Here is a 26,160-nt window from a genome sequence, read left to right as displayed (position 1 = left end):
TAAGCTGTCATGTCAAATAATTTAATTTTGAGAAATTCTAATATATTTCTAAGGAAAAATAATGTGGATCAACTAAAATATATCATGACAATAAGTTTACTGTTATAATGACAAAAATCATATCTTTGGCCGCACAAAATATATTAAAGTTCGATATTATTTCATGAGTAAATTGATAGATAAAGAAGAATTTCAAATGGATTATTCCGACATTGAAGACCAATGTGTTGACATGTTTACTATTGCTTTGATGAAAGAAAATTTTTATTTTTTTTAATAATAATTTAATATTATAATTATTTTAAATTTAGAAGGTATAAAAAAACTAATTCAAAATTTATTGATTTCTCGAAACAGTTGTAAGATGTTTGTTTATGCAGCGAGGCTGTTTTATACTTTTATAATTTTTAAAAACTTATAATTGTCAAACTGTAGATCGAAGTACTTGAACTCTACTTTAATATATTCTAACCACCGTCTTCTTCTCGTTGGTTATTGAAGTTATGCAGAAATCCCCAGATTACACGTCGCTTAGAATCCACTCAATATAATTAATTAATTACCTTCTGTAGATGCAGACGTCTCTTTCCACCTCGTCGTAGGTCAAATATTCTTCCAATCGATGTCTTGTATGAGATCGAAAAGACTTGTGGACCAATTCCGTCGTTTATCTTAGAACTAACATTCAAGGATGACACATGCAATACCAAATGAACCTCGATAAAAACTCAATGGATGCATGCATGGTCAAATAAGAACTGCTCTTGATTACTGACTAGTATTTCTTGAATAGCAGTTTAGTCTCATCAACTAAACATCGATTGCACAGAAGACCAAGATGAAGATCATTATGCTAATTAATTCCTCGTTAATTGTGCCAATAACTCTTTCTTTTAGACGGCAGTCCCAATGGCTTATTTCTTCATTCCACATTCCATGTGCCGACGGACAGGTCGTTGATGCCGGTCCAAGGAAGCTTCGTACACGGTAGACAACCGAAGATTTCATCCCTTTGGTGCTCCTGCACTATTCCATGTGACCTTCATGATGTCTAGTTGATGACCTCTCTCTATTTCAGCAAACATACAGACTTCATAGAATCCACAAACCCCACATTGCACCCTCCCCAGTATCGTATTTAGACTTTACTGCAGAGAGAGCGACTTCTATCCCTTAATTTGTATTGCTCTTCAGATGCAATAGAAACCAAAGCGAAAATGAACAAGCACCAAGAACAGCTCCTGCCATCTTCCATGCTACTCTTCCCTCCTCGTTCCAAACATCTCAGCCTTCTCTTAGCTTTGCTTCTCTTTGGCTTTGGCTTTGCTGTCGGTATCTTTTCGAGCTTCTACCTCCAGACGACTCCGTTTTCTCTTTCGATGGCACAACTTCTCCTGCAACCTTCAGCTCCATCTCAATCAGCGGTGTCAGCATCCTCGCCACCTCGAAGCGTTTCTGCTAAGCCACGCATCGGGCTGAAGGAATTCGTTGAGCCAGATGTGATCCTGCATGACATGACCGACGAGGAGTTGCTATGGAGGGCATCCATGATTCCAAAGATCCAAAAGCGCCCATTTAGTCGTCCACCGAAGGTGGCGTTCCTGTTTCTTACCAAGGGTCATCTCCCCCTTGCTCCTCTGTGGGAGAAGTTCTTCGAGGGGAATGAAGGGTTCTACTCCATCTACGTGCACGCGAGTCCACTTAATGGGTCAGCACCCAAGGGATCGGTCTTCCATGGGAGAAGAGTTCCCAGTAAGGTCAGTCGCTTGTTAACATCGTTTTAATTTACAAGTATGATCAAGCCCTTCTTTCTGCTTCTGTTGTTGTTGATCAAGATCAAACCGTTTAGTCATTCTGACGTATCTTATTCTGTTATATGCATACAGTGTAGTGAATTCTTAGAGCCAATTAAGAACAAGATTCATAGAGTTAAATAAATTTGGGACTCGATCTTTGCTCAGGTGATGTGCAGCAGAGGATTCGAGGTTAGAGATAAACGAATGGGACCGACCGGGTAGGCAAGACTTTTCCAGGAACTTGGCCATATCCTTCACCCTAAACTCTGGACCAGTTTTTTCTAAGCCCCACCACACCAGTGGTAGTTGTCTGCATTTGGTTGCCTTGGGTGCAAGGACATTGTGCTAACTTGATTGGATCAAGGATATTTAAACTCATAATATTAAGAAAATTTCTTAATATTAGAAGAATTTTTTTTTGGAAAATTAGAACTTTTATTACATTAAACCACTACAAGATGCTTTAGACATGGAATCGAAACTGAGACCCATTACACTAACCACTAGAATGTCTAAAATTATTCTAAACAATTAGTCTATGCGCTCATGGTTTTCTAACATCTTAACCTCTATAGTCATTACCTCTATTCTTTCTGGCTTCCTTCAGATTCAGAATCTGGGTTATCAAGTCTGTTTCTTGCGCAGATATGTTTGTGCTATAGCTGAGTCAATTATTTGACCGTCACTATGGTCTGTTGCTTCTGTCATCTTCTCCATCCTAATCACAAATTTACGGTACAGGTGCAGGATGCATCTGCTCACTAATAATAATACACAAAGTTGGGTAAATGCATGAAGTAAATTTAGGTGAATGCAATTATGTCTCAGGCACCACCCTATTTACCTTATTTAATCTTTTGACTGTAATCTTTGAAGGGATAGGTGGTGAGATGGAGTTTAAACTAATGAGAAGAGTGCGGATAAGGAAAATATCTATCTTCACTACTACTTAAACTCCATACAATGCAAGTGTTTAACTTAAATTTATTTCACTATAGCTTAAACTCCATACAATTAATTATCTATTTCATTGTATATTCGCAAATACAATGCTTCTAACAATTCTCAAACGATCAAATCTCTTCCGTGAGTTCCATACTTATTATGGTTTAGTATTGCCCATTTGCTTTGTTAGAAACCTAAAATTCTTTAGAAAATTTCTTTCCTAGAACGTACATAAAACCATATTAAGAATTGTTCTATTCTTTCTTTTAGAAAATTCATTTTGTTTTGGTTTATAATTGATGCATGATTCAATGATTTTTCTTTTAGAAATTTTTAAATTCATATGATATATATTCATCACTTAGGATGTTCTTAAAACATTTGATTTTACAAGCATCGGTAGGACCATAAACATTTAAAGTTGTTGTGCTGCTCTTTTTGTTCCTTTTAATTTACAATGTTTTATTTTATTTTATTATGCTTCTCCAATAGTTTTAATGTCTCATAATTGAAGTGACCATATTTAAGATGTTATAATACAGAATTATCCTTAACAGGAACTTCAAAATAATTTGACTGATCAATGCATAATTATAGAGGCAACATGTTCGATTCTTAGTCATTTTCACATGTAAAATTAGTTTTCTATTTTTTTTCATGAATTGAAAGTGTCATATCTTTCATTTTTACCTCATTTTAAAGCAATTGATTCAAAATCAAAAGCATAATAACCATATGAAATAAGCATAATTTGACTGTTCAATGCATAATTATAGGGGAAACATGTTCAAATCTTAGTCATTTTCACATGTAAACTTAGTTTTCTATTTTTTTCATGAATTGAAAGTGTCACATCTTTCATTTTTTACCTCATTTTAGAGCAATTGACTCAAAACCATATGAAATATACAGTTTCTTAGCATTATTAAGTTCAAAAAAATCAAAATAATTTTTGAGAAATAACCTAGAAAGACTCGAGTATACCATATTGTAATATTTCAAAATTTTCTTATAAAACTTGTAAATGAATCATTTTTACCTTGCTAATGCTATTCAGTGCCTTTGGAAGTATTTGCAAAGCCTTTTTATGTTTTAACTGAAACAATAATTCTGAACATTGCATCGTTGGATCCTTGATAAATTGTGAACAGAGTGTTCTCTCTTTCTTCCTTTGATTCTTTTAGTTATTCTCTTGCTTCTCTACTTCTAGACATTCATGTATCTGAAGAAACTAGAAGAAGATTCATTTAAATGCTATATATATTATAATAACTCTTTTGTTAATTTAGGGAGTTGTAAACGGATGATGGTTTTTTTTTAATGGTAAACAGAAGATGTTCAGGGATGCCATAGTTTAAGATAACTCTTATACCATTTTTTAAGGGATAATTAGAGAGATGGGGTTATAAAACTAAAATTAAAGTGTGGACAAAAGATCTTTATTGAACTCAAATATTTTCACTACAACTCAAACTCCATACAAATTAGTTTATTATCTCAATCAATTTATCTTTTATTATCTTATTTCCTATTATCATTTCTCCTGTGGCACAATACATGCCTTTATACAAGGCATCTCATATCTAAATAATAAAAATTTCAATTTGAGTCTATCGAGACCTCATTTTCCTTTAAATTCAATGTAGGTGTTTATGGTGTATTGGAAATGAGATAAGTTAAATTTTTTTGACAAACTTTCAAGCTTTGAATGTATTCCTAAACCTCACCCAGTAAATCCAAATGCTAATAGATATAATGCAATCTATTTCTCCATTTTTGTCCCAATTAACCTAACAAGCAATGACACCACCTCAGTCGTAATAAGCAACTCAATCAATATCGACACTAGCACCTATAAGGGTTCTCCCACCTGATGTAATATTAATATCTCAAGAGTGCCCAAAGCCCATCAAGCCATCGGTTAAGCAAGCACCTATTTTTCCAATTGAGGAGTTTAATGGACTACCACACCACCATTCTATTCTACGTAAATCCCAAACCTTGTTAGTAGATTTGATAAATGATTCCTTAAGGAACTAACTAACACAAATGGACTAACGTTGGAAGAAATGCAATGAGAATTTCAATAATCCAAAAAGAAGCTAATCTCGACTAATTTTTGTCTCTTATCATTGGAGGTCTTTGATGGTAATACCAACCCATTAGAGCACATTGCTATTTTTTGTACCTAAATGTCATTATATAGTACTTTGAATATCCTAATGTGTCATGCCTTCCCAACTATATTAAGTAACCCGACATGAGAATGGTACACTGGTCTGAAGTTGCTCTCTATTAGTTCTTTCATTCAGCTCGCTGAGGAATTTGTGCTTCACTTCCTCAAGAATATATACTTGAAGTCATCGATGGTAATACTTCTCGAGCTTAGGCAAAGGGAGGAGGAGACGCTCTCGAACTTTATCATTTGATTCACCAATTAGATCCATAGCATGCAAGATGTACACCCGTCACTTGTCATACAGACATTCATGATAGGACTCGAGTTCTCTTGTCTTTTCTAGTTATTAACAAAGAGGCCACCGGTGATGGTACCCGAAGTACTCCAACGAGCTAATCAATATATCATGGCTGAGGTAATGGTCTCGAGTAAATGTGAAGAGATATGCAAAAGACTAAGATAGGATCACCTACAATCCTCATCGACTCCAAGGTCACCATGGTAAAGAAGAAGTGACTGACCTAAATTGTCTCACTCGAAGCCTAAGTCAACCCCCTTGAATATGATTAGAACTGAAATCTTTTTGTACATTAAAGAGAAGGTACTCTTAAAAGACTCATAACTGATGAAGACTCTATTGGAAAAGAGAGATAGATCCAAGTAATGTCACTTCCACCAAGATTACGACTATGACACAAAAAATTATCATAACTTAAAAGAATAGATTGAATAACTCATTCGTCGGAGACTCCTTAGGCGGTTCATCCGAAGGTATCAAGAACTTTCACCTTGAACTTAGGGGTTAGTGAAAAGGTAGATTAATGTCATCATTGGTGGACCCGCCTCAGGAGGAGACAACTTCTCGGGTCGTAAAGCTTACACGCAACCTATAATTTGAAAAATACCCACAGACGGGAGACAACCTAGAAATAATCTTTGAGGAAGAGATGAAGTACTTCAACCCAAACCATGATGATGACTTGATTGTCTCCATGAGGATGATCAATGCTTAAGTGAAGAGGATTATGATTGATATAGGTAGCTCTATTGATATCCTCTACTTTGACACTTTTCAAAAGCTTGAGATCTCAACTAATGACCTCACTCCTATGGCTCCTTTGTTGATGGGGTTCACTAGCAACTCAATATCCTCTCTAGGGATTGTGAATCTATATGTCATGTTTGGAGATGAGCTGTGCTCCAAAATGGTGATGACCAGATTCCTAGTGGTCGATATCCTCTCGACAATAATGTAAACATAGGCCAACCCATGTTGAATATGTTGAGAGCCATGGTATCGACCTACCATATAGTTACAAAATTCCCAACAAGGGTTGTCATTAGAGAGCTGAGAAGCAACATGAGGGAGTCACGCTAGTGCTACCTTACGGTGGTCTCCCTGCCGAATAAAGCATGATCTAAGGCACCTCGAAGTCTCTCTAAATCCCTCCTACACCCAAGCACCCTTGAACAAAGCTTGCCCCGATCATGTTGTTAAAGTCGAGGTGATACTTCATAAGGAGAAACGAATGCAACTTATCAATTTCCTTAAGAAGAATACTAAAGCATTCACATGGTTGCTAAAAGATATGCCAGGAATCAACCTAGACGTAGCCCAGCACTACCTAAACATTTTTCCTAAGGTATGACTAGTGAAACAAAAGCCTCACAAGTTTGCTCCTGAACGCCAACAAACAATCAACAAGGAGGTAGACAAGATGTTAGAAGCATGGTTTATCATCAAAGTGTAGTACCCCTAGTGGCTCACTAATATTGTACTCGTTAAAAAGTCTAATAGAAGTTAGATAATGTGTATTGATTATACTAACATCAATAAAGCATACCCAAAGGACAGCTACCCTCTTTCTTATATTGATTAGTTGGTTGAAACTACCTCGAGTCATATGCTCCTCACCTTTATTGATGCATTCTCAGAATATAACTAAATAAGGATGACACCAGATAATCGAGAGTACACTTCCTTTATCACCTATCGAGGTATATATTATTACCGAATCATGTCATTCATGTTAAAAAATATAAGAGCAACGTACCATAAAATGGTGAACAAGATATTTAAGCACCAAATCGGAAAGAATACCTAACTATATATAGATGACATGATAGTCAAAAGCAAAATGGCTAACTCACATTTAACATATTTAGCCAAGATATTTTGAGTTCTAAAATAGTTCGACATGGACCTCAATCCAGCCATGTATGCTTTCAAAACCAACTTAAGAAAATTCCTCAGATTCATTCTTCAGATTCATTATTCATTGAAGTGAAATAGCAAACCCCAAGAAAATTCGAGCTATACTAGAAATGCAACCATATCGACCGATAAGGGAGTTCAACAATTAACATGATGAATAGTAATGCTCAACCAATTCTTATCTCAATCATGTGATAAATGCCTAAATTTCTTTCTAGTATCAAAGAAACTAAAAGGCTTCCTATGGATCGAGGAGTGTCAGAAGGCTTTCGGTAAGCTAAAGTACCATCTCGCCCAATTACCGCAACTCTCTTCTCCTACCTTCCTGACATCGACTCAACTATCAACTTGGTATTGGTTTAGGATGACTTAGGAGCTAAGAAGCCTATCTATTATATTAGTCATATTCTAAGTATGCCTGAGGAACGATACCCCCTATTGAGAGGCTTGCATTTGCACTGATACTGGCAACAAGGAAGTTTTGCCCCTAGTTTCAAGTGTGCATCGTATAGGTGATCACCAACCAACCATTAAAATAGGTCCTTTCATGGTTTGATGTCTAAGGACGACTACTAAGATGGTTAGTACAGCTAGGTGAGTTTGACATTCGATATATACCGAGGACTGTCATAAAAGGCCTAGGTGTTGGTCGACTTTATCTTAGAGTTAACTTGCTCACCGGAGGCTAACAATCACACCCCCTTAATGTGGACATTGTTTGTAGATGGCTTCGCTACCTCGAAAAGAGGTGGCATTAGACTCGTCCTAAAGGGCCCGAACAAATAAGTGTACAAATGAGCCCTCTGGTTTGAATTCAGGATCTCCAACAATGATGCATAATATAAATCACTCCTCTCAGGGCTTCGACTTGCCCAAGAGTTTCAAGTCTAAGACTTGATAGTGCTCAACGACTCACAACTAGTCGTGAGCTAGATAGAAGGGAGCTTTGAGGCCTGAGATATTACCATGGCAAAATACCTCATCAAGGTACAAAAATTGGCACTTAGTTTCTCTTGACTCAATGCATTATGGATCTCCCATGAAAACAATGCCTAGGCTGACACACTTACCAAGCTGGCATCCGCTTAGGCTTTGAAGGAAGGTTGGTCTTTGGTCGAGACATTACTGACCCGAACCATTAAGAAGTACAACATATCCATGATTGGAGAGGAGTCGAGCTAGATGGTTAAGATCCTATATTATAAAAGAGATGAGACACTCCCAATTGACCCCGTAGTAGCCCAAAGAGTTAAGCATCATCAAGCTTGTTATTATATAATTAACGACCACTTATATCATAAATGCTTTAGCTAATCACTCCTCAAATGCTTGACACCCCAAGAAGCTGAAAGGGTGCTCACCAAGGTGCCTGAATGTATTTGTGAGAAGCATATTTGTGGATGAACCCTCGCTTTCAAAGTGCTTCGATAAAGGTTCTACTAGTTGACATTGCATAAGAATGTAATAACTTATACCCAAAGATACTATAGATGCTAAAAGTTTGCCTAGTTACTATAGGAAAATATAGGATGACATCACATGCACAGCGGAAGAACAAAAATAAAAATATCAAATTTTTATAAAAACCTAAAAAATTGAAATTGTGCATATTAGAAAGTCGTGTTACCTAGGGGGATCGTATATCCCTGAATTCTTATAGATCTATGGGAGAGGATGAAGGAGGTCAATTATCCTTCTCTCTAGTAGTGATCCACATAGTAGGGACTATAAAAATGCTCCTCAAATTACTATTCAAATCTCTTCATTTGCTACATCACGCAATCAAGAAGGGGTCAGCCCTTCTTGCTATCCACATGCCCCAAATAGGGACTATATATAGGTTGAGGAGGAGAGGGAGAGAGGATAATAGGATGTGACAGCCAAAAGGGGTCTTGTCTATGGCTCTTTGGTTCCCTCTTATTTATAGAGGCCCATTATCAACTTAACCCTAATAAATCCTACCCTATTGGGTATTGGATCTTTATCCAACTATCCAAACCTCGTAGATTAGTTGATCTCTACCTAATAATCTCTCATTAGTTTTTATTAGATATCATCTATAGGATCCAATAATTCAGGGGCTTATTGGATATCCAATAAGATAAGGGCTTCAATAGATATCTCATATCTGAATCTATACTCATCGTAATACCTACCATATGTATGTGACCCTCTATACCCAATATTAAGCTGGCTATAAGCCATATCTATCAGAACTCTTTCTGGCTCAGTGAATTAATATCTCCATATTAATTCACTTGACTCATCGACTACAAGTGTACTAGGCCACTATGCCTTAGTCCCTAGATGATATAAGGGAATCTAATCTATTAGACCTATCTATCCTTAATTATTATATATCTATAATCCCTCATCCATCTAATATCCCAAAGATCATATAACAGATATGGTATTATTAGGCCCATACGGTTTCTACTCGAGTCTCTCTCTAATCGAATTCTCTTGGAGAACTCTTTCTCTCTCAATCCGAATGACTCTAGCTAGAGATTTACCTAAGTAAGAATACATGAGATATTCTTCTCATGACACCGAGAGAGGATGATCCTCTATTGATACTCAATTACCCTTGTAAGGTTAACTGCCACTCCCGATGACCAGTTGTGCTAGATCTGAAACTTCTAGGTCTATAAGTTCTGCATCAAAGAGTGAAGTACTCATACAGGACATCCTTGGTGTCTCAAGTCTGAGGACCAGATACACCATTGGGATGATGAAATCATTATTTGATACTGAAGGATCATCAATCATCCAACATTCCGTGAGCGGATCAATCAATGAACTCATTCTCTAATGATCACATGCATGATATCCGTAGTATCCTCACATGAGCAGCTATGAGACTAGCTACCTCTATTATATAGATGGGTATACACCAAGTCTATAAGTTCGGAATCAAAGAGTGGAATACTCATATAGGATATCCTTGGTGTCATAAATCTGAGGACCAGATATACTATTGGGATGATGGAATCACTGTCTGATAATGAGGTATCATCAACCATCCAACATTCCATGAGCGGATCAATCAGTGAACTCATTCTCCAATGAGCACATGTACGATATCCCTAGTGTCCCCACATTAGCAACTATTAGACCAACTGCCTTAATTATATGGATGAGTATATAGTATACCAATCTATTCGGTCATCTTGATATCCCTCTCGAGTGACCTATGATTGAGATTATTTAAGGTATGTGTTTAAAGATAAATCAATCTCATTATCATAATCTCATCACGATCCAATTCTCATTGCATAGATCTATGGATATCACAATACATGCAATATATAATATAAAGTGAGAAAAATATAAAATAAATAATAAGCAAGAAAAGTGCATGTCATGTCACATATCTCATCACTCACATGATTGGCTTGTAGGACACCACACCTATAACTAGTAGTTACAACATCAACCAACAATCTCTCTAAGCTATATCGATTGCGGATGACCCTTTGCCTAGTAGAGGATAGATCTCCTTGGACCATTTCTATAAGCCTCGGACTAATAGAGGTTCCTCATCATGAGAGTAAACTATTTCATAAAGTTGGTATAGGTCGAACCACTACTATTGATCATCAAGAATTAAGTCAAGAGATTCATATGGAAAAGTATGATCACCCACTTTGGAATGCTAAGGGTCTTTATCATTGACAATAGGACACACAATTCAATTATACAAAGTTTGAGGAGTTCTATCAGGGAGTCAACGAAGGTTTAGCTCGGTGGCTCCTCCTCAAACCAATGATCTTACTAAGGTAACTAATTGAGTCATTCTCGAGGGGCTAAAGAAATGACTTACGAGGGCTAAGGGTACTTGGGTGGACAAGCTATTGAGCATCATATGGGCCTTCCTAATGACACCTAAGATTGAGTTAAGAGAATCACCATTCAACTTAGTCTTTGGCACTGAAGCTATCTTGCCACTTGAGATGGTCTCTCTGTGACCTCGAATCAAGAACCTTAATAAAAAAACTTTCGAAGAAGGACTTCGAGCCGAACTTGACCTAATCAATAAAATCAAAGTCGAGGGACATCTACATATATTGAGATATAAAAAGGCAGTGGCCAAGCTATATAACCAAAGTATTTACCCTTGAGTAGTTGAATTAGGAGACCAAGTGCTCCATAAAGCTATAGTCAGCGACCCGATCGGCTCTCAAGGAAAGCTAGCACCAAGCTGGGAAGGGCCGTATCAAATTATCGAGGTCATCTGAGATGAAATATATCATCTTGGGATAAGAGATGGTGTGATGCTGCTGAGAACATGACACATTATGAATTTAAAAAAGTTTTATCTCTAAGACTTATCTAAGGATTTTTAGGACCGAAATCGGCACTAAGAGAGGGGGTGAATTAGTACTTATGTAAAAACGTCAAGTATTTAGAAAAATTATTTTGATAAAATTATATCAAAAATGCATTTGAACTTAGAGAAAGTGTAAAGTAGAGTGAGTAGCCAAATCAGTAAGCAATATAAAGGGAAAAGGCAAAGAAGAGAAGGCACATCAATTTTATAATGGTTCGATCATCGTAACCTATGTCCACTCCTGATTTCTCCTCTGTCGAGGCCATCGGCGTTTACTAATAGTCTTCCTTTAATGGGTGAAGACTAACTACCCTCTTACAACTCTTTTTCCTTTTCACAAGTTTAGGAGATAACCTTTACAAGCTTCACACCTCTCTTAAAATCACAAAACTAAAGAAGGAGGAGGACACTTAACACTTTTTTAACACTTTTACAACTCAAAATCTTAAGACTTTTGTTCATACTTTCATACTCTTTCATGCAGGAAAGAGTAGGGTATTTATAGGCCCTAAATAACTTCAAAAATAGAGCCAAAAAATACCTCATCCCAGGTTTCTAGGGTATTGGTTATACTATTGCCAGTACTGGGTGGTACCACCTCCTACAGACTGACATTGGGCGGTACCATCGCCCAATCTATATAGTACCACCGCTCAATCTAGGTGGTACGACCACCTGACAGAGCCTTAGAGACTATGCTTTAGTGGTACCATCGCTTGATAGGGCGATACCACTACCTAGCAGCATTAACTACCAACAGTACCATCGCCCAAACTACCTAGGAAGTCGAGCCTCAGGCAGTGCCATCGCCAACCCTGGCAATGCCACAATCTAACGTGGCTCCGGGTCACTGAATGGGTCAACCATCCGACCCAATTCAGCCCCAGTTTGAGCCCAATTGGCCCCTATTTGAGTTAGTAGGATTTCTCCTAATACTAACTCAAATTGAAACCCTAACTATGATAATTAAGGCTAAACAATTATAATGCAAGCAATCATAGTTATCTGGCATGTTAATTGTTCATCCGAACTCCGGGTAAAACTTTCGTTGTACTCCCAGCGATCTTCCAATAAGCTTTCGGTGAACTCTTGGTGGCCATCGACGTTTACTAATAGTCTTCCTTTAATGGGTGAAGACTAACTACCCTCTTATAACTCTTTTTCCTTTTCACAAGTTTAGGAGATAACCTTTACAAGCTTCACACCTCTCTTAGAATGATCACAAAACTAAAGAAGGAGGAGGACACTTAACACTTTTTTAACACTTTTACAACTCAAAATCTCAAGACTTTTGTTCATACTTTCATACTCTTTCATGCAGGAAAGAGTAGAGTATTTATAGGCCCTAAATAACTTCAAAAATAGAGCCAAAAAATACCTCATCCCAGGTTTCTAGGGTATTGGTTATACTATTGCCAGTACTGGGTGGTACCACCTCCTACAAACTGACATTGGGCGGTACCATCGCCCAATCTATGTAGTACCATCGCCCAATCTGGGTGGTACGACCACCTGACAGAGCCTTAGAGACTATGCTTTAGTGGTACCATCGCTTGATAGGGCGATACCACTACCTAGCAGCATTAACTACCAATAGTACCATCACCCAAACTACCTTGGAAGTCGAGCCTCAGGCAGTGCCATCGCCAACCCTGGCAATGCCACAATCTAACGTGGCTCCGGGTCACTGAATGGGTCAACCATCCGACCCAATTCAGCCCCAGTTTGAGCCTAATTGGCCCCTATTTGAGTTAGTAGGATTTCTCCTAATACTAACTCAAATTGAAACCCTAACTACGATAATTAAGGCTAAATAATTATAATGCAAGCAATCATAGTTATCTGGCATATTAATTGTTCATCCGAACTCCGGGTAAAACTTTTGTTGTACTCCCAGCGATCTTCCAATAAGCTTTCGGTGAACTCTCGGTGAGCATTCGATGCATCGTCCGAACCTTCGGCATATCCCCCGATTCTTTCGGCTCGATGCCCGATCTTTGACTTTAGCCTAACATTCGATTCTTGTTTAATTGTTTTGCCTTTTCACGATCGTAGTTAGTCCTAGATCACTTTTCTCAACACATGGATTAGATTATTAATTCATCAATTGATTTCATCATCAAAATCTGAGATTCAAGAAAGATCAGGTCAGGGAAAACTATATCATAAGCAATGGACGTTGATTTACAAAGCCCAAGGCACCAATTATTGAGTTGAGTGCATCTTCAGGATACCATCATTATAAAATCGAGAAAAAAACTTCATTGCTTAAGAAAAATTATATTAGTTTGATAGGACCTCTACATTCAAAATAAGACCCTGACCCATTAAAATAAAGGATTAATGGAGCAGACATGATAAGAAACAAGTTGGGTAAGCTGACTCGGCAACCTTAAAATAAAAGACCAACATAATGAAGGATGATAGCTTAGGTGTCGAGATAAGGTGATGAATCGAGGCTATCATTAAAGGGCAACTCGGTCACCATCATGACATTTTGATCCACGGGTAATTAGTGAATAGGTCATCCTCGAGCTCCAACTTAGAATACCTTACCTTGAAACAAGCTAAGGTGATTTGATACTCGAATTGCTATGAGATGACCCCCGTCCTCTCTTGACCCTTTTTAAACCTGACCGATGCCTTGTAACTAGTGATCGCCTCCTCCTAATATTTTGGTATCATGCACTGCTTGGCCTCAAGTGCATCCTTCAGTTCCCGAGCCTACTTATTGGTTATCGCAACCTATTCTCCAAGCTCCAAGTTATGCACCCTCATCGAATCCGGCTCCCGAGTGAGCTATAGTAGATCGTCCTCCATGGCTCAGTTATTGCTTCAGACTTCTTTCAATTACTTAGTGAGTTTGATAAGGTACAGCTTGATCTCCTCATGTTGCCACTCGAGCTCGGTCCTTTGAGCCTCCACCTTAGTAACAGTAGTAGGAGCATCATCCTTCTTTAGCCCCTCGATCTCTTCCAAAAGATCATTAATTATGAGGCCCCACAAGTGGATAACCGAGCTAACATCATGTACACAGTCAATGAGGGCCATTACGTAGTGTGATAGTGTTGTAAATACAAAAAAAGTAGATGAGTGAAGTGAATTCGAAGGAGTTAGCCATGATCTAACTATAAGAAAATCTAGGAGCGACATCACATATGCGGTGGAAGAATAGGAAATAAAAATCTCTAAATTCTCATAAATTATGTTCATCGTTATGCAAAGATTTGGTGCTCAAAATCTGCAAAATCAAAAACTACATATATGAAAGATTATGTTTTACTTAAGGAGATCATATATCCCTAAATCCTTGTAAATCTATAAGAGAGGATGAAGGAGGTCAAACATCATCCTTTTAGTGGTAATCCACATAGCAAGGCTATGATGACGCTCTTTAAATCTCTAGGTCTGCTATCTGAAGAGGAGAATGGGAGAGGAGAATAGAAGGTGGCAACTAAGAAACCTATAACCTATGAACCTTTGGTTCCCTCCTATTTATAGAGACCCATTGTCAACTTAATCCTAATGGATCCTACCCTATTAGGTAGTAGATCTTCATTCAACTACCCAACCCTCTTATATTAGTGGATCTTTATTCAATAATCTCTAATTGGCTCCTATTATATCTTATCTATATAATCCAATAATTTAGGGGCTTATTGGATATCCAATAAGATAGAGGTTTTAGCGGATATCTCATATCCGAACCTCTACTCATCGCAATGCCTATCATATGTGTGTGACCCTCTAGGCCCAATATCGACTAGCCATGAGTCATACTTATCAGAACTCCTTCTAGCTCAATGAATTATTATCTCCATAATAATTCACTCGACTCATCGACTGCGAATGTACTATATCACTACGTTGCAGTCCCTAGACGATATAAGGGAATCCAATCCATTGGACATGTTTATCCTTAGTTACCATGTATCTATAGTCTCCCATCCATCTAATACCCTAAAGACCGTTTACCGAGCATGGTACATTCAAGCCCATACAATTTCTACTCGAGTCTCGCTCTAATCGGATTCTCCCAGAGAACTCTTTCTCTCTTAATCTGAATGACCCTAGCTAGGGATTTGTTTGAGCAAGAACACATTAGATATTCGTCTCATGACACCGAGAGTAGATGATCCTCTATTGACACTCAATAGTCCTCGTAAGATTGATTGTCACTCTCGATGACCAACTATGCTAGATTTGAAACTTCCAAACCTATAAGTCTGGTATCAAAGAGTGGAGTACTCATACAAGACATCCTTAGTATCTCAAATCTAAGGACCAGATACACCACTAGGACAATGAAATCGATATCTAACAATGAGGTATTATCAATCATCCAGTATTCCGTAAGCGAATTAATCAATGAACTCATTCTCTAATGAGCACCTGCATTGTATCCCTAGTATCCCCACATGAGCAAATATAAGACTAGTCGCCTCTATCATATAGACGGGTATACAGCACACTAGTCTATCTAGTTATCTCGATGTCTCTCTCGAGTAACCTATGGTCGAGATTATTTAGGGTTTATGTTTAAAAGCGAATCGGTCTCATTATCATGATCTCATCATGATCCGATTCTCATTGCATAAATCTATGAATATCATAATATAGTTTATCTAGTTATCTCGATGTCTCTCTCGAGTAACCTATGATCAGGATTATTTAGGGTTTATGTTTAAAGGTGAATCGGTCTCATTATCGTGATATCATCATGATCCGATTCTCATTGCATAAATCTATGAACATCAGAATATATACAACAAGCAAAAAGAGTGTTATCATGTCATATGTGTCATCACTTACATGATTGGCTTATAGGGCACCTATGACTAGCACTAAAGACTTCGATGCCAAAGAGGTAGGAGGCTCCTTATCAAGAACTGGCTTCTCAGGTTTCATGCCTCTTCGAGGGTAAGGCACTTTTATCATAATAATCTACTAATTCTTTCTTGACTTATCGATGCTAGTGTGGTGGCAAAACAAAGTCGAACCTAATGCCTCAAGCGATGGCTCACGAATAGTGGTTGAAGACGAAGAGGCCACCACCATGCCCGAAGAGGAGCCAAGCACCTTCCTCTTCAAAGAATGAAGATATAAAGGTCACAATCACAAGGCTATAGAAGATTTAAAAAAAGGATGAGGTGAAGTGATAGGAGGTTTGGGTCGTATCCCAAGGAGCCGAGTTGAGACCTACATCGATCAACTAGTCCTTGTTCATCTTTTGGATGGCCTCGGAGGAAGAGAGCATATCCCTCAACTGAAGCACTTAATTATCTCCTTATCTGACAAGAAAGGGAAGGTGTTATTTGTGCAATGCACCAACTAGGTGAGATTAAACCCCTAAACTCAACCCAGACCTATGAAAAAGAAGCACTCCTTCCAACTCTTATGGTTGGAAGGGGCTCCACTAATTTTAAAGCTGCCCTAAACAACTATGTAGTAGTCACTTTTTCCCCTACATAGTCAAAAATAAGCTGTAAAAAGCTTGCAGGTCGGAGTAATGTCAGCATGCCAATATTCTCCGATAAACACTATTAGGTTGCACCATGAGTTGGGCATCATATGAGAAAATAATATCTTTCACTATTGTAGACAAGAAACTATCATCAGATAAAGAGAAAGACAAAGTCCCACCTCTAGGGCATCATGGAACAAGCAATGAGGCCCGCGATGCGGGATTGAACAAACGTTGATCGAGTCAAAGGACTTGCAAGTTGAACTCAATAAGAATGTAATACTTAACTCGCAGATGATCCAGATGTGATGCACTCGCCACTAAATCACAATCATGCAAGCTTTTCATGGACTCTAAGTCTCGAAGAACTTTCGAGTTCACGCGAACTATCTCTTCTAATGAAAGGAAGGTTGAGATTTCCTCTATCCTTAGGCTGCCTAAAGTTGAAGCGTAAACCTCGGCCATCTTGTCATGGATAAAACTATAAATAAGATGTTTGATGTAATGCTCATGTATATCTGTGTCTTTCGATTTTGCTCATGCTTTGCATAGCAAGTAAAGGGCTGATAGTAAGCTTAGCAGCCCCATTTTCTTTAGTTTTGGTAATCATCTTAGGCTTACAAATAAAGATTATATCATATAGGCACTTGTTAAGATTTTGGTCTACAGTGAATCATTTTGGACCCTTTATTATGTAACTATTTAGAGCTTGTGAAGTCTGCTTGTAATTTGCATTGGCTATAAAGTGTTTATTGAAATGATTGCTTATGGATCTCAAGTGAAATGCTTTTACTAACTCATTTTCTCTTTTATATGTCCTAAGGAACCATATGAGGTTTTTGGGAGGCTAACTTTTGTGGACAAACATGCAAGAATGTCGCACAACTTAGGAAAAATCAACCAAGTGTGTGACAATCTGATAGCTAGTATATTAAGAGGAACTTATATAAGAATAGAGAGACATCGTAACCTAAGGAGATAGAGTAGAAGACCAATATGTTGCTGAATCGATGTTGAGTCTATGAGAGACTCAATAACTAATTCACCCTACTAGAAACTAGAATAAAGCAAAGAAGATTTCTAAGGAGGCTCTAGAGGCTCAAATGGAAGAATGAGCCTCACCCATAAAGTGAAAGAGGATTTATAAGGAGGAAGCCAATCTCTCTCCTCCCATAATTGAGACAAGTGTCCTTTTGGGATACTTCCAAAGGGATGCTAGTGAATTAAGAATTCAAAAAGTGTTGTATAAAAGATTCAAAAAATACTGGATAAAATATTCAAAACATATCGAACGAAAGATTCAGAATATACTAGATGAAAGACTTAAAAATTATAGGAGACACAAAATAAAATGTGCACGAGACATATAAGTCAAGAAAACTTAACTCACATAGTAGAAATCTACTACAATGAAGGTACAAGATAAAATGTGCTCAAGGTATGTGAGTTAGAAAAATCTAACTCACATAAAGAGAAATCTACCATGATGAAGGCACATGTAAAAATATGCTTGAGACATGTGAATCGAGAAAACTTGATCGGCATAAAAAAAAATTTACCACAATAGATGCATAAGATAAAATATGCTCAAGGCATAAGAGTTAGGAAAACTCGATCCATGTAAAGAGAAATCTACTATGATGAAAGCATAAGATAAAATATACTGAAGGCACACGAGTCGAGAAAACCCAACCTGCGTAAAGAGAAATTTGTCATGATAGAGCATAAAATAAAATATGCCCGAGATGCATGTGTCAGAAAAACCCGACCTATGTAAAGAGAAATCCACCATGGCAGAGGCACAAAATAAGATATGCCCGAGGTGTATGAGTCGAAAAAACTCAACTCACATAAAGAGAAATCTATCATAACGAAGGCACATGATAAAAATATACTCGAGGCACATGAGTCAGAAAAATCTGACCTATATAAAAGAAATCCACCACAATAGAGGCATAAGATAAAATGTACCTGAGATATATGAGTTAGAAAAATCTGACCTATATAAAGAGAAATTCATCACGATAAAGGCGCAAGATAAAATGTGCCCAAGACGCATAAGTTGAGAAAATCTAACCCACATAAAGAGAGATCAGCCATGATGGATATACAAAATAAAATGTGCCCGAGGCACATGAGTTAAAAAAACCTAACCTACATAAAGAGAAATCCACCACGATAGAGGTACAAGATAAAATATGCTTGAGGCGCATGGGTTGAGAAAACTCAACTTGCATAAAGAGAAATCCATTATGACAGAGGCATAAAATAAAATATGCTTGAGACACGTTAGTTAGGAAAACCTAACTAGTACGAGGAGAAATCCACTACGGGGGAGGCTTAAGGTAAAATATACTTGAGACATGTGAGTTAAGAAAATCCGACTCATATAAAGAGAAATTTGTTATAGTATAAGCAAAAAATAAAAATGTGTCTAAGGTGCATACGTCAAGAAGACCCAACCTGCAAGAAAAAAACCATAATGCTCACATGTCAAATGAATTAAACATTACACTTTGAGCCCTTTTCGAAAAAGCCCCGAAGCATGCCATCGGGGGTTGACAAAAGATTGGGGATACATTGTAATGAGAAAAAAACCATAATGCTCACAATCACATGATGCCCAATGAGGAAGGAGAAGATGAAGCTTTCTTTTTATCATTTATAATTAGAAAGATAATCAAAAGCTTTCTTCTCACCATTTATAATGAGAAAGGAAATTATAAGCTTCCTTCTCACCATTTATGACATGAAAGATAATCACAAGTTTCCTTCGTACTCTTTACAATCAGGTATAAAAGCTTACTTTAATACAAAGAAAGGGAGAATTCTTTTAACTATTCATATTCGCACTTATATACCTTGGATTACTAACTTGAGTATCAAATGGAGTTGGTCGGAAAACCTCTCCCAATCTTAGTCTTCGTTTTAGTGGACACCTAAAGAGTTCAATGTTTCTATCTGAAGACATCTCAAACAACCCTACGCAGGTCCAGACTATGCCAAGCTGACCAAAACCTTAATGATATTTTTCACTAACAAAATGATTAGGATTTGATGATGTATTATTATAAACTTGGACGTAAATATTTTGGGCTAATGATTTGAATTTAACAAAGTTAAATCTTATCAAATTATATAATGACATATTGCTCAAGTACAACTAAATTGTTGAACTTGTACAACATCTCACAACCTCTACACCATAATTGAACTTAGAGGCAATGAACCCATATATAATTGAATATCTAATTTCTCTTTTATCTTTCTTTTCTAGCTTACACAATTTGGAAACATTCGACCGCTTTACATTGAGACTATTAAAATTAAATTAAATTTAATTGAAGATGATTCTACTTGATTACCTTAGATGAAAAACGATTTTAGATATCTTGAAAAGTACCTAGATCCCTTAGAAAGATGAAGAATATTTTAGATATTTTAGAAGAATGTTAGATCCTCTTAGAAGATATTATAATCCCTTAAAAATTTATATGTGTAAGAAGTTATCAAGATATCTTAGAAAAGATATCATCTAGAAAATTGAGGAAATCCTTAGTTTTTATATTTTATAAATCTAGACTTGTACTCTCATTACTCTTATCTCTTATATATAGATGAGAGAATTTCATTGTGAGTATGTTTGAACATTTGAACCCAATGAAGTTAACATTTTGTCTTTTTCTTCAACTATTCTTTGTTCATAACTCCATCACATTTTTAACAATGTGGTACCATAGTAATATTATCTAAGACAACAATCAACATATCATTCCCTATATCTCATCTAATCAATAATTATAAAAATTAGAGCATACAAATGAAGGCCATGCTTGAATCACAAGATGTGTGGAAGAGAGTAGAGAAGGGGTAGAATGAGCCCCAAGATGAAGCTATACTCGTAACGAACCAAAAGGACTCCTTGAGAGATGAAAAAGAGAGAAGAAAACTCTCTTCTTAATTTATCAATGACTTGATGAAGGAGGAAAGGTCGCCATCATCACCAACTCCAAGCAAGCATGGGAGATCCTTCAAAATTCCTATAAAGAAATGGAGAAGGCGAAGAAGGTATGATTTGAAACTCTGAGTGAGTTTGAAGCATTGAAAATGAAGAAGATGAAGTCTATCTCAAAGTATTTCATAAAAGTATTAGTCATTATCAACTAACTAAGAAGAAATAAGGAAATATTATAAGATAATCGAGTGGTGAAGAAAATCTTAAGATCCTTAGATATAAAGTTTGACTATATTGTGGTGGCAATTGAAGAATCAAAGAATCTTGAAGCCATGACCATTGATAAACTTATAAGATCATTACAAGCTCATAAATAAAGAATATAAAAGAAGAAACAAGAACAAATGAAGCAAGCTCTTCAAAACAAGTTTTCTCCCAAAGACAAGAATTAAGAAGCTAAAGGAGAAAGAATCTAGAGAGGTCATGGTCATGGCTATAACAGAGGCACTGGATAAACATAACACAATAATGATGACAAACAATACCTCAAGAAAGGAGGAGGAAGAGATAGCTCTTCAAGAGGAAGAATGTATAACAAATCTAAAGTTCATTATGATACTTGCAACAAAATTGGTCATTATTTATTAGAATGTTGGTATAATGATTCTAACCAGGTTAATGAGAAAGCTAACTATATGAAAAAGGATGAAAAAAAGGATACTTCCATATTATTGTTAGTACAAAAAGAGAAAGACTTTCACAATGAAGACCTTTGGTATTTGGATAGTAGAGCAAGCAATCACAAATCTGAACACAAATATATGTTCATGGAGATAAATGAAGAAGTTAACTGACAAATTCTTTTTGGAGACTTATTAGAAGTAGAAGTGAAGAGGAAAGATAGAATCCTTATGCCAGCTAAAAATAAAAATTATTTTTTTATTTCTAACATTTATTATGTGCTCAATATAAAGATAAATATTTTAATTTTGAGATAACTTTTAGAAAAAGGATATAATGTGCATATGGAAAATAAAACTCTCACACGGAGAAATCAAAGTATGAAGATTTGCTCTCTAATTGACTAAAAACAAATTAATCTTATTGAACATAAAGCATGTTAATGAGAAATGCTTGAATGCTAGCTTGAAAGATAGATTTTAGATATGACACTTGAAGTTTTGACATCTCAACTTTGGTGCACACAATTTATTATCAAACAAAAGGATCGTAGAAGGATTATTACATGCAACTCTCTAAGTCAATTTTATAATGTATGTATTCTTGATAAGCAATCAAAGAAGAGCTTTCCAAATAAGTTGACCTGTCATCAAAGAGACCTCTTGAGCTAATCTATACTGATCTATATGGACCAATATCTCTAACATCTTATGGTGAGCATCGTTATTTTCTAACATTCATTGGCGATTTTAGTAGAAAAATATGAGTTTATTTCCTAAAGGAGAAATCAGAAACTTTTGAATCATTTAAGAAGCTCAAAGCATAAGTAGAGAACTAAAGTGGTTACACCATCAAAACCTTATGATAAGACCACGGAGGAGAATTCACATCACAAAGGAGTTTAAAAGCTTTTGTAAAGCAAGTGGCATTCAAAGACTATTGATAGCACTTTATTTTCCTTAACAAATGGTATGATGGAGAGGAAGAATCAAACTATTCTCAATATGGCTAGAAGCATGCTAGCAAGAATATGCCAAAAGAGTGCTAGCAAGAAGATACCAAAAGAGTTTTAAGGTAAAGTTTTTGAATGTGTGGTCTACCTCAATAGATATCAAATAACTAGTATGGAAGACATGACACCACAAAAGGCTTGCAGTAGTAAAAATCTTAACACCTCTCACTTAAGAATTTTTGGATATATTGCTTATGCTCATGTTTAAGATCAAAGAAGAACAAAATTGTATGACAAAAGTTTCAAATATAATTTCATTGGCTATAATACCCGATCTAAGGCTTATAAGTTATTTGATTCAAAAGAACACAAAGTGCATATGAGTAGAGTTGTAGAGTTTCGTAAAGATGGAGTATGAAATTAGAGCATAAATATAGAGGAGGTGTAAGATGAAGACCAAGACAAAGTAAATATGAGATATCATAACTTTACATAAATATCATGAACCCAGAGGAGTCAGATGGGTTTTCAAAGTGGCAAAATGATATAAGTAAAAATGATATAATACTCAAAGAGAAATTAAAAGATATAAAACAAGATTAGTGGCAAAATAATATGAGCAAAAAATGGGTATAAACTATTATAAGATATTTGCTCCTATTTCTTGAAAGAAAATTATTAGATTAATTATCTTTTTAGTCGCTCAAAATAAATGATAAATTTATCAATTAGATGTCTGTTTTTCTAAATGGTTTTCTTGAAAATAAGTTTATATTAAACAACCAATAAAATATATTGAGAAAATATAATTTTATATTGCTTCAAACAAGTTCCAAGGGTTTGCAATGCTAGAATTGATGTTTCCTTTAAAGCTAATGGTTTCACGTAATATCCGTATGAATACTCCTTCTACATTAAATAAAGTAAATGATGGAAGTATGCTACATATTTGTTTGTATATATATGATCTAATCTTTACCAAGAATAATCCTCATATATTCTAAGACTTCAAGCAAGCTATCATAAAGAAGTTTGATATAAGTGATATGGGATTGATGTCCTATTTCCTTAGCATAGAAATGAAACCAAACAAAGATCATATCTTTATATCACAAGAGGTATATCCAAGATAAGTTCTCAAAGCATTCAAGATGGACAATTACAATCCAATTAGCACACCGATAAATTATGGTATGAAGCTATTAAAGAATTATGATGGAAAAGCAATAGATGCAATTCTTTATAAGAGCTTGGTTAAAAGCTTAAGATATTTGATATGTATAAGATTAGATACTCTATATGGCGCTCAATTGATGAACCAATTCATGAAGGAGCCTAAATCAACCAATTAGAAGGCTACTAAAAGGATTTTGCATTATATTAAATGCACTCTCTCTAATGGTTTAATCTATTCAACTTCTAACAATTTTAAACTTCTTAGATATTCTGATAGTAATTGAGGAGAAGATATTAATGATAGAAGGAGAATATATGGATTTATATTTTATATGGGAGATACTATAATCATTTAGATATCCAAAAAGCAACGAATTATGACACTCTCAACTTGTGAAGTCGAATATATTACTGACATCTTTATATTGTGTCATGCTATAGAATTAAGAAGCTTACTAAAGATGATACATATCAAACAAAAAATAACACAAATTTACATAGATAAACAAATCAGCACTAGCAAAGAACCTAATGCATCATAAAAGGCGGTAACATATTAACTTGAAATTTTACTTCGAGCATATGAAGGTAAATAAAGTTGAACTCATTCATATCAAGACTTAAGACTTAGTCGATATGTTCACTAAATCATTTGCGGTTAATCTATTTACCAAGTTCAAGTTATTTACATGTATGATGGAAGGAAGGAATATTAAATTTAAGAGGGAGTGTTGAAATTAAGTTTAATTTAATCAAAGATTGACCTACTTGGATGAAGAAAGATGTGGGGCATCTTGAAAAGTGGAAAGATCCTTGGTAAGGATAAAGAATATCTTTGATATTTTGAAAGAAGCAAAATCTTTTTGGAAAATTTTATAATCTCTCGTAAGTTAATGTCTAGAAAATTATCCAGATATTATCTATAAAATTGAGAGAATCTTTAGTTTTTATCTTTTGTAAATATAGTTTTGTACTCTCCTCTTCTATAAATATATGAGAGGATATTATTGTAAATATAAGCTTGAATATTTGAATCCAACAAAATTAGTATTTTTGTCATCTTCCTTAAATTTTTTTTCTTTCATAACTCGACCCCATTTGATTAGGAGAGAATTTGCATCCAACCTCAGGAAAACAATCTAAACAGTGAACAATATAGGTGGAAATTTTTTGATCAAATGAATCAATAAAGGTGGAAATACAGGTTGGTGTACACGATTTTATTCAAGAATGAAGATTTTAGAGAACAAGAGATGACATAATTAAGGTAGATACACTGTTTTCATATCAGAATATATGCTGAATATACTTGCCATTAATTGTGCCATTTAGCTTGTTCGTTTGATTGGCTAACGCAGGCCGTACAATGGGGAGGGATGAACATGATGGAAGCTGAGCGTCGTCTCTTAGCCAATGCACTGCTTGACGTCTCAAACCAGCGTTTCGTTCTTCTTTCTGAAGCCTGCATTCCTCTCTTCAACTTCCCCACCATTTACTCCTACCTAATCAACTCCACCAAGATCTACGTTCAGGCATATGATTTACCAGGTCCTACCGGCCGCGGCAGGTACATGAAGAAGATGAAACCACTGCTGAAGCTGGAGCAATGGCGCAAGGGATCCCAGTGGTTCGAGGTGGACCGCAGCCTAGCCATCGAGGTTATCTCCGATGGCGAGTACTTCCCACTCTTCCAGAGACACTGTACATCCTCATGCTTTGCTGATGAACACTACTTGGCAACTCACGTGAGTGTGAGATTTCCGGGGAGGACTGCAAACAGGAGCTTGACATGGGTTGACTGGTCGAAGGGTGGGCCACACCCAGCTAGATTTTTGAGAAGGGATGTCACGGTCGAATTATTGGAGAGGATGAGGAATGGGAGTTCCTGCAGGTACAATGGCCGGAGCACGAGGATTTGCTTCTTATTCGCCAGGAAGTTCTTGCCAAATTCTTTGGTTCGGTTGATGAGATTTGCTCCAAAACTCATGGATTTCAAGCAGAGATATGAAGGAAGAAGAAGGGGTTGATCCATTAAATGCCCAGAAGAATGTTATTGTGAAAGTAGGTGATTCTTTCGGCACTGGATAATGTTAAAAAAAAGGATATTGATTAAATGATGACACAAAGATGCATTACCGTTCAATTTAGATCTCGACGACGTAAATAAGTGGGGTGTACGTAATTGGACCAGATTGGATTCTGTGGAGACACCATGGCGCTCGTGGCATGCGTACATAGTCGTCGCTTGGGGTCACGGGCGTCATAATCGCAGAGATGATGGATCGTCACATTATGGGATATGCTTATTGTTGGTGGAAAGCATTCGAGTTCACCTACGGGGATATAAACAGGAATAATTTTTGTATAGGAACAAATACTAGAAGACCAAAATACGCAGCGGAATAAAATGAAAACACAATCAAACAGAACACCAAGATATACGTGGAAAATCCCTTCAATGTGAAGG

General features: G+C 36.3%; 1 protein-coding gene across 1 annotated transcript; it reads left to right on the top strand.

Annotated features, from left to right (window-relative positions):
* Positions 1 to 977: 977 nt before the first annotated feature.
* On the top strand, positions 978 to 25,840 carry LOC135618318 (glycosyltransferase BC10-like). Its single transcript, XM_065119201.1, has 2 exons — positions 978 to 1,757; positions 25,052 to 25,840. Exons 1-2 carry the CDS (start codon positions 1,218 to 1,220, stop codon positions 25,718 to 25,720), a joined length of 1,209 nt encoding a protein of 402 aa, XP_064975273.1. The 5' UTR covers positions 978 to 1,217; the 3' UTR covers positions 25,721 to 25,840.
* Positions 25,841 to 26,160: the final 320 nt, after the last annotated feature.

This window comes from Musa acuminata, chromosome BXJ2-8 (assembly GCF_036884655.1).
Source record: "Musa acuminata AAA Group cultivar baxijiao chromosome BXJ2-8, Cavendish_Baxijiao_AAA, whole genome shotgun sequence".
NCBI classification, from domain to species: Eukaryota; Viridiplantae; Streptophyta; class Magnoliopsida; order Zingiberales; family Musaceae; genus Musa; species Musa acuminata.
This window is presented reverse-complemented; position numbering and strand designations above follow the sequence as displayed.

What these genes read in the sequence shown, in the direction of transcription:
- LOC135618318 (XM_065119201.1), top strand. Translation starts at nt 1,218, where the DNA reads ATGAACAAGCACCAAGAACAGCTCCTGCCATCTTCCATGCTACTCTTC. An exon ending in GGAGAAGAGTTCCCAGTAAG is followed by an intron (nt 1,758 to 25,051) that starts GTCAGTCGCTTG and finishes TGGCTAACGCAG; the next exon opens with GCCGTACAATGGGGAGGGAT.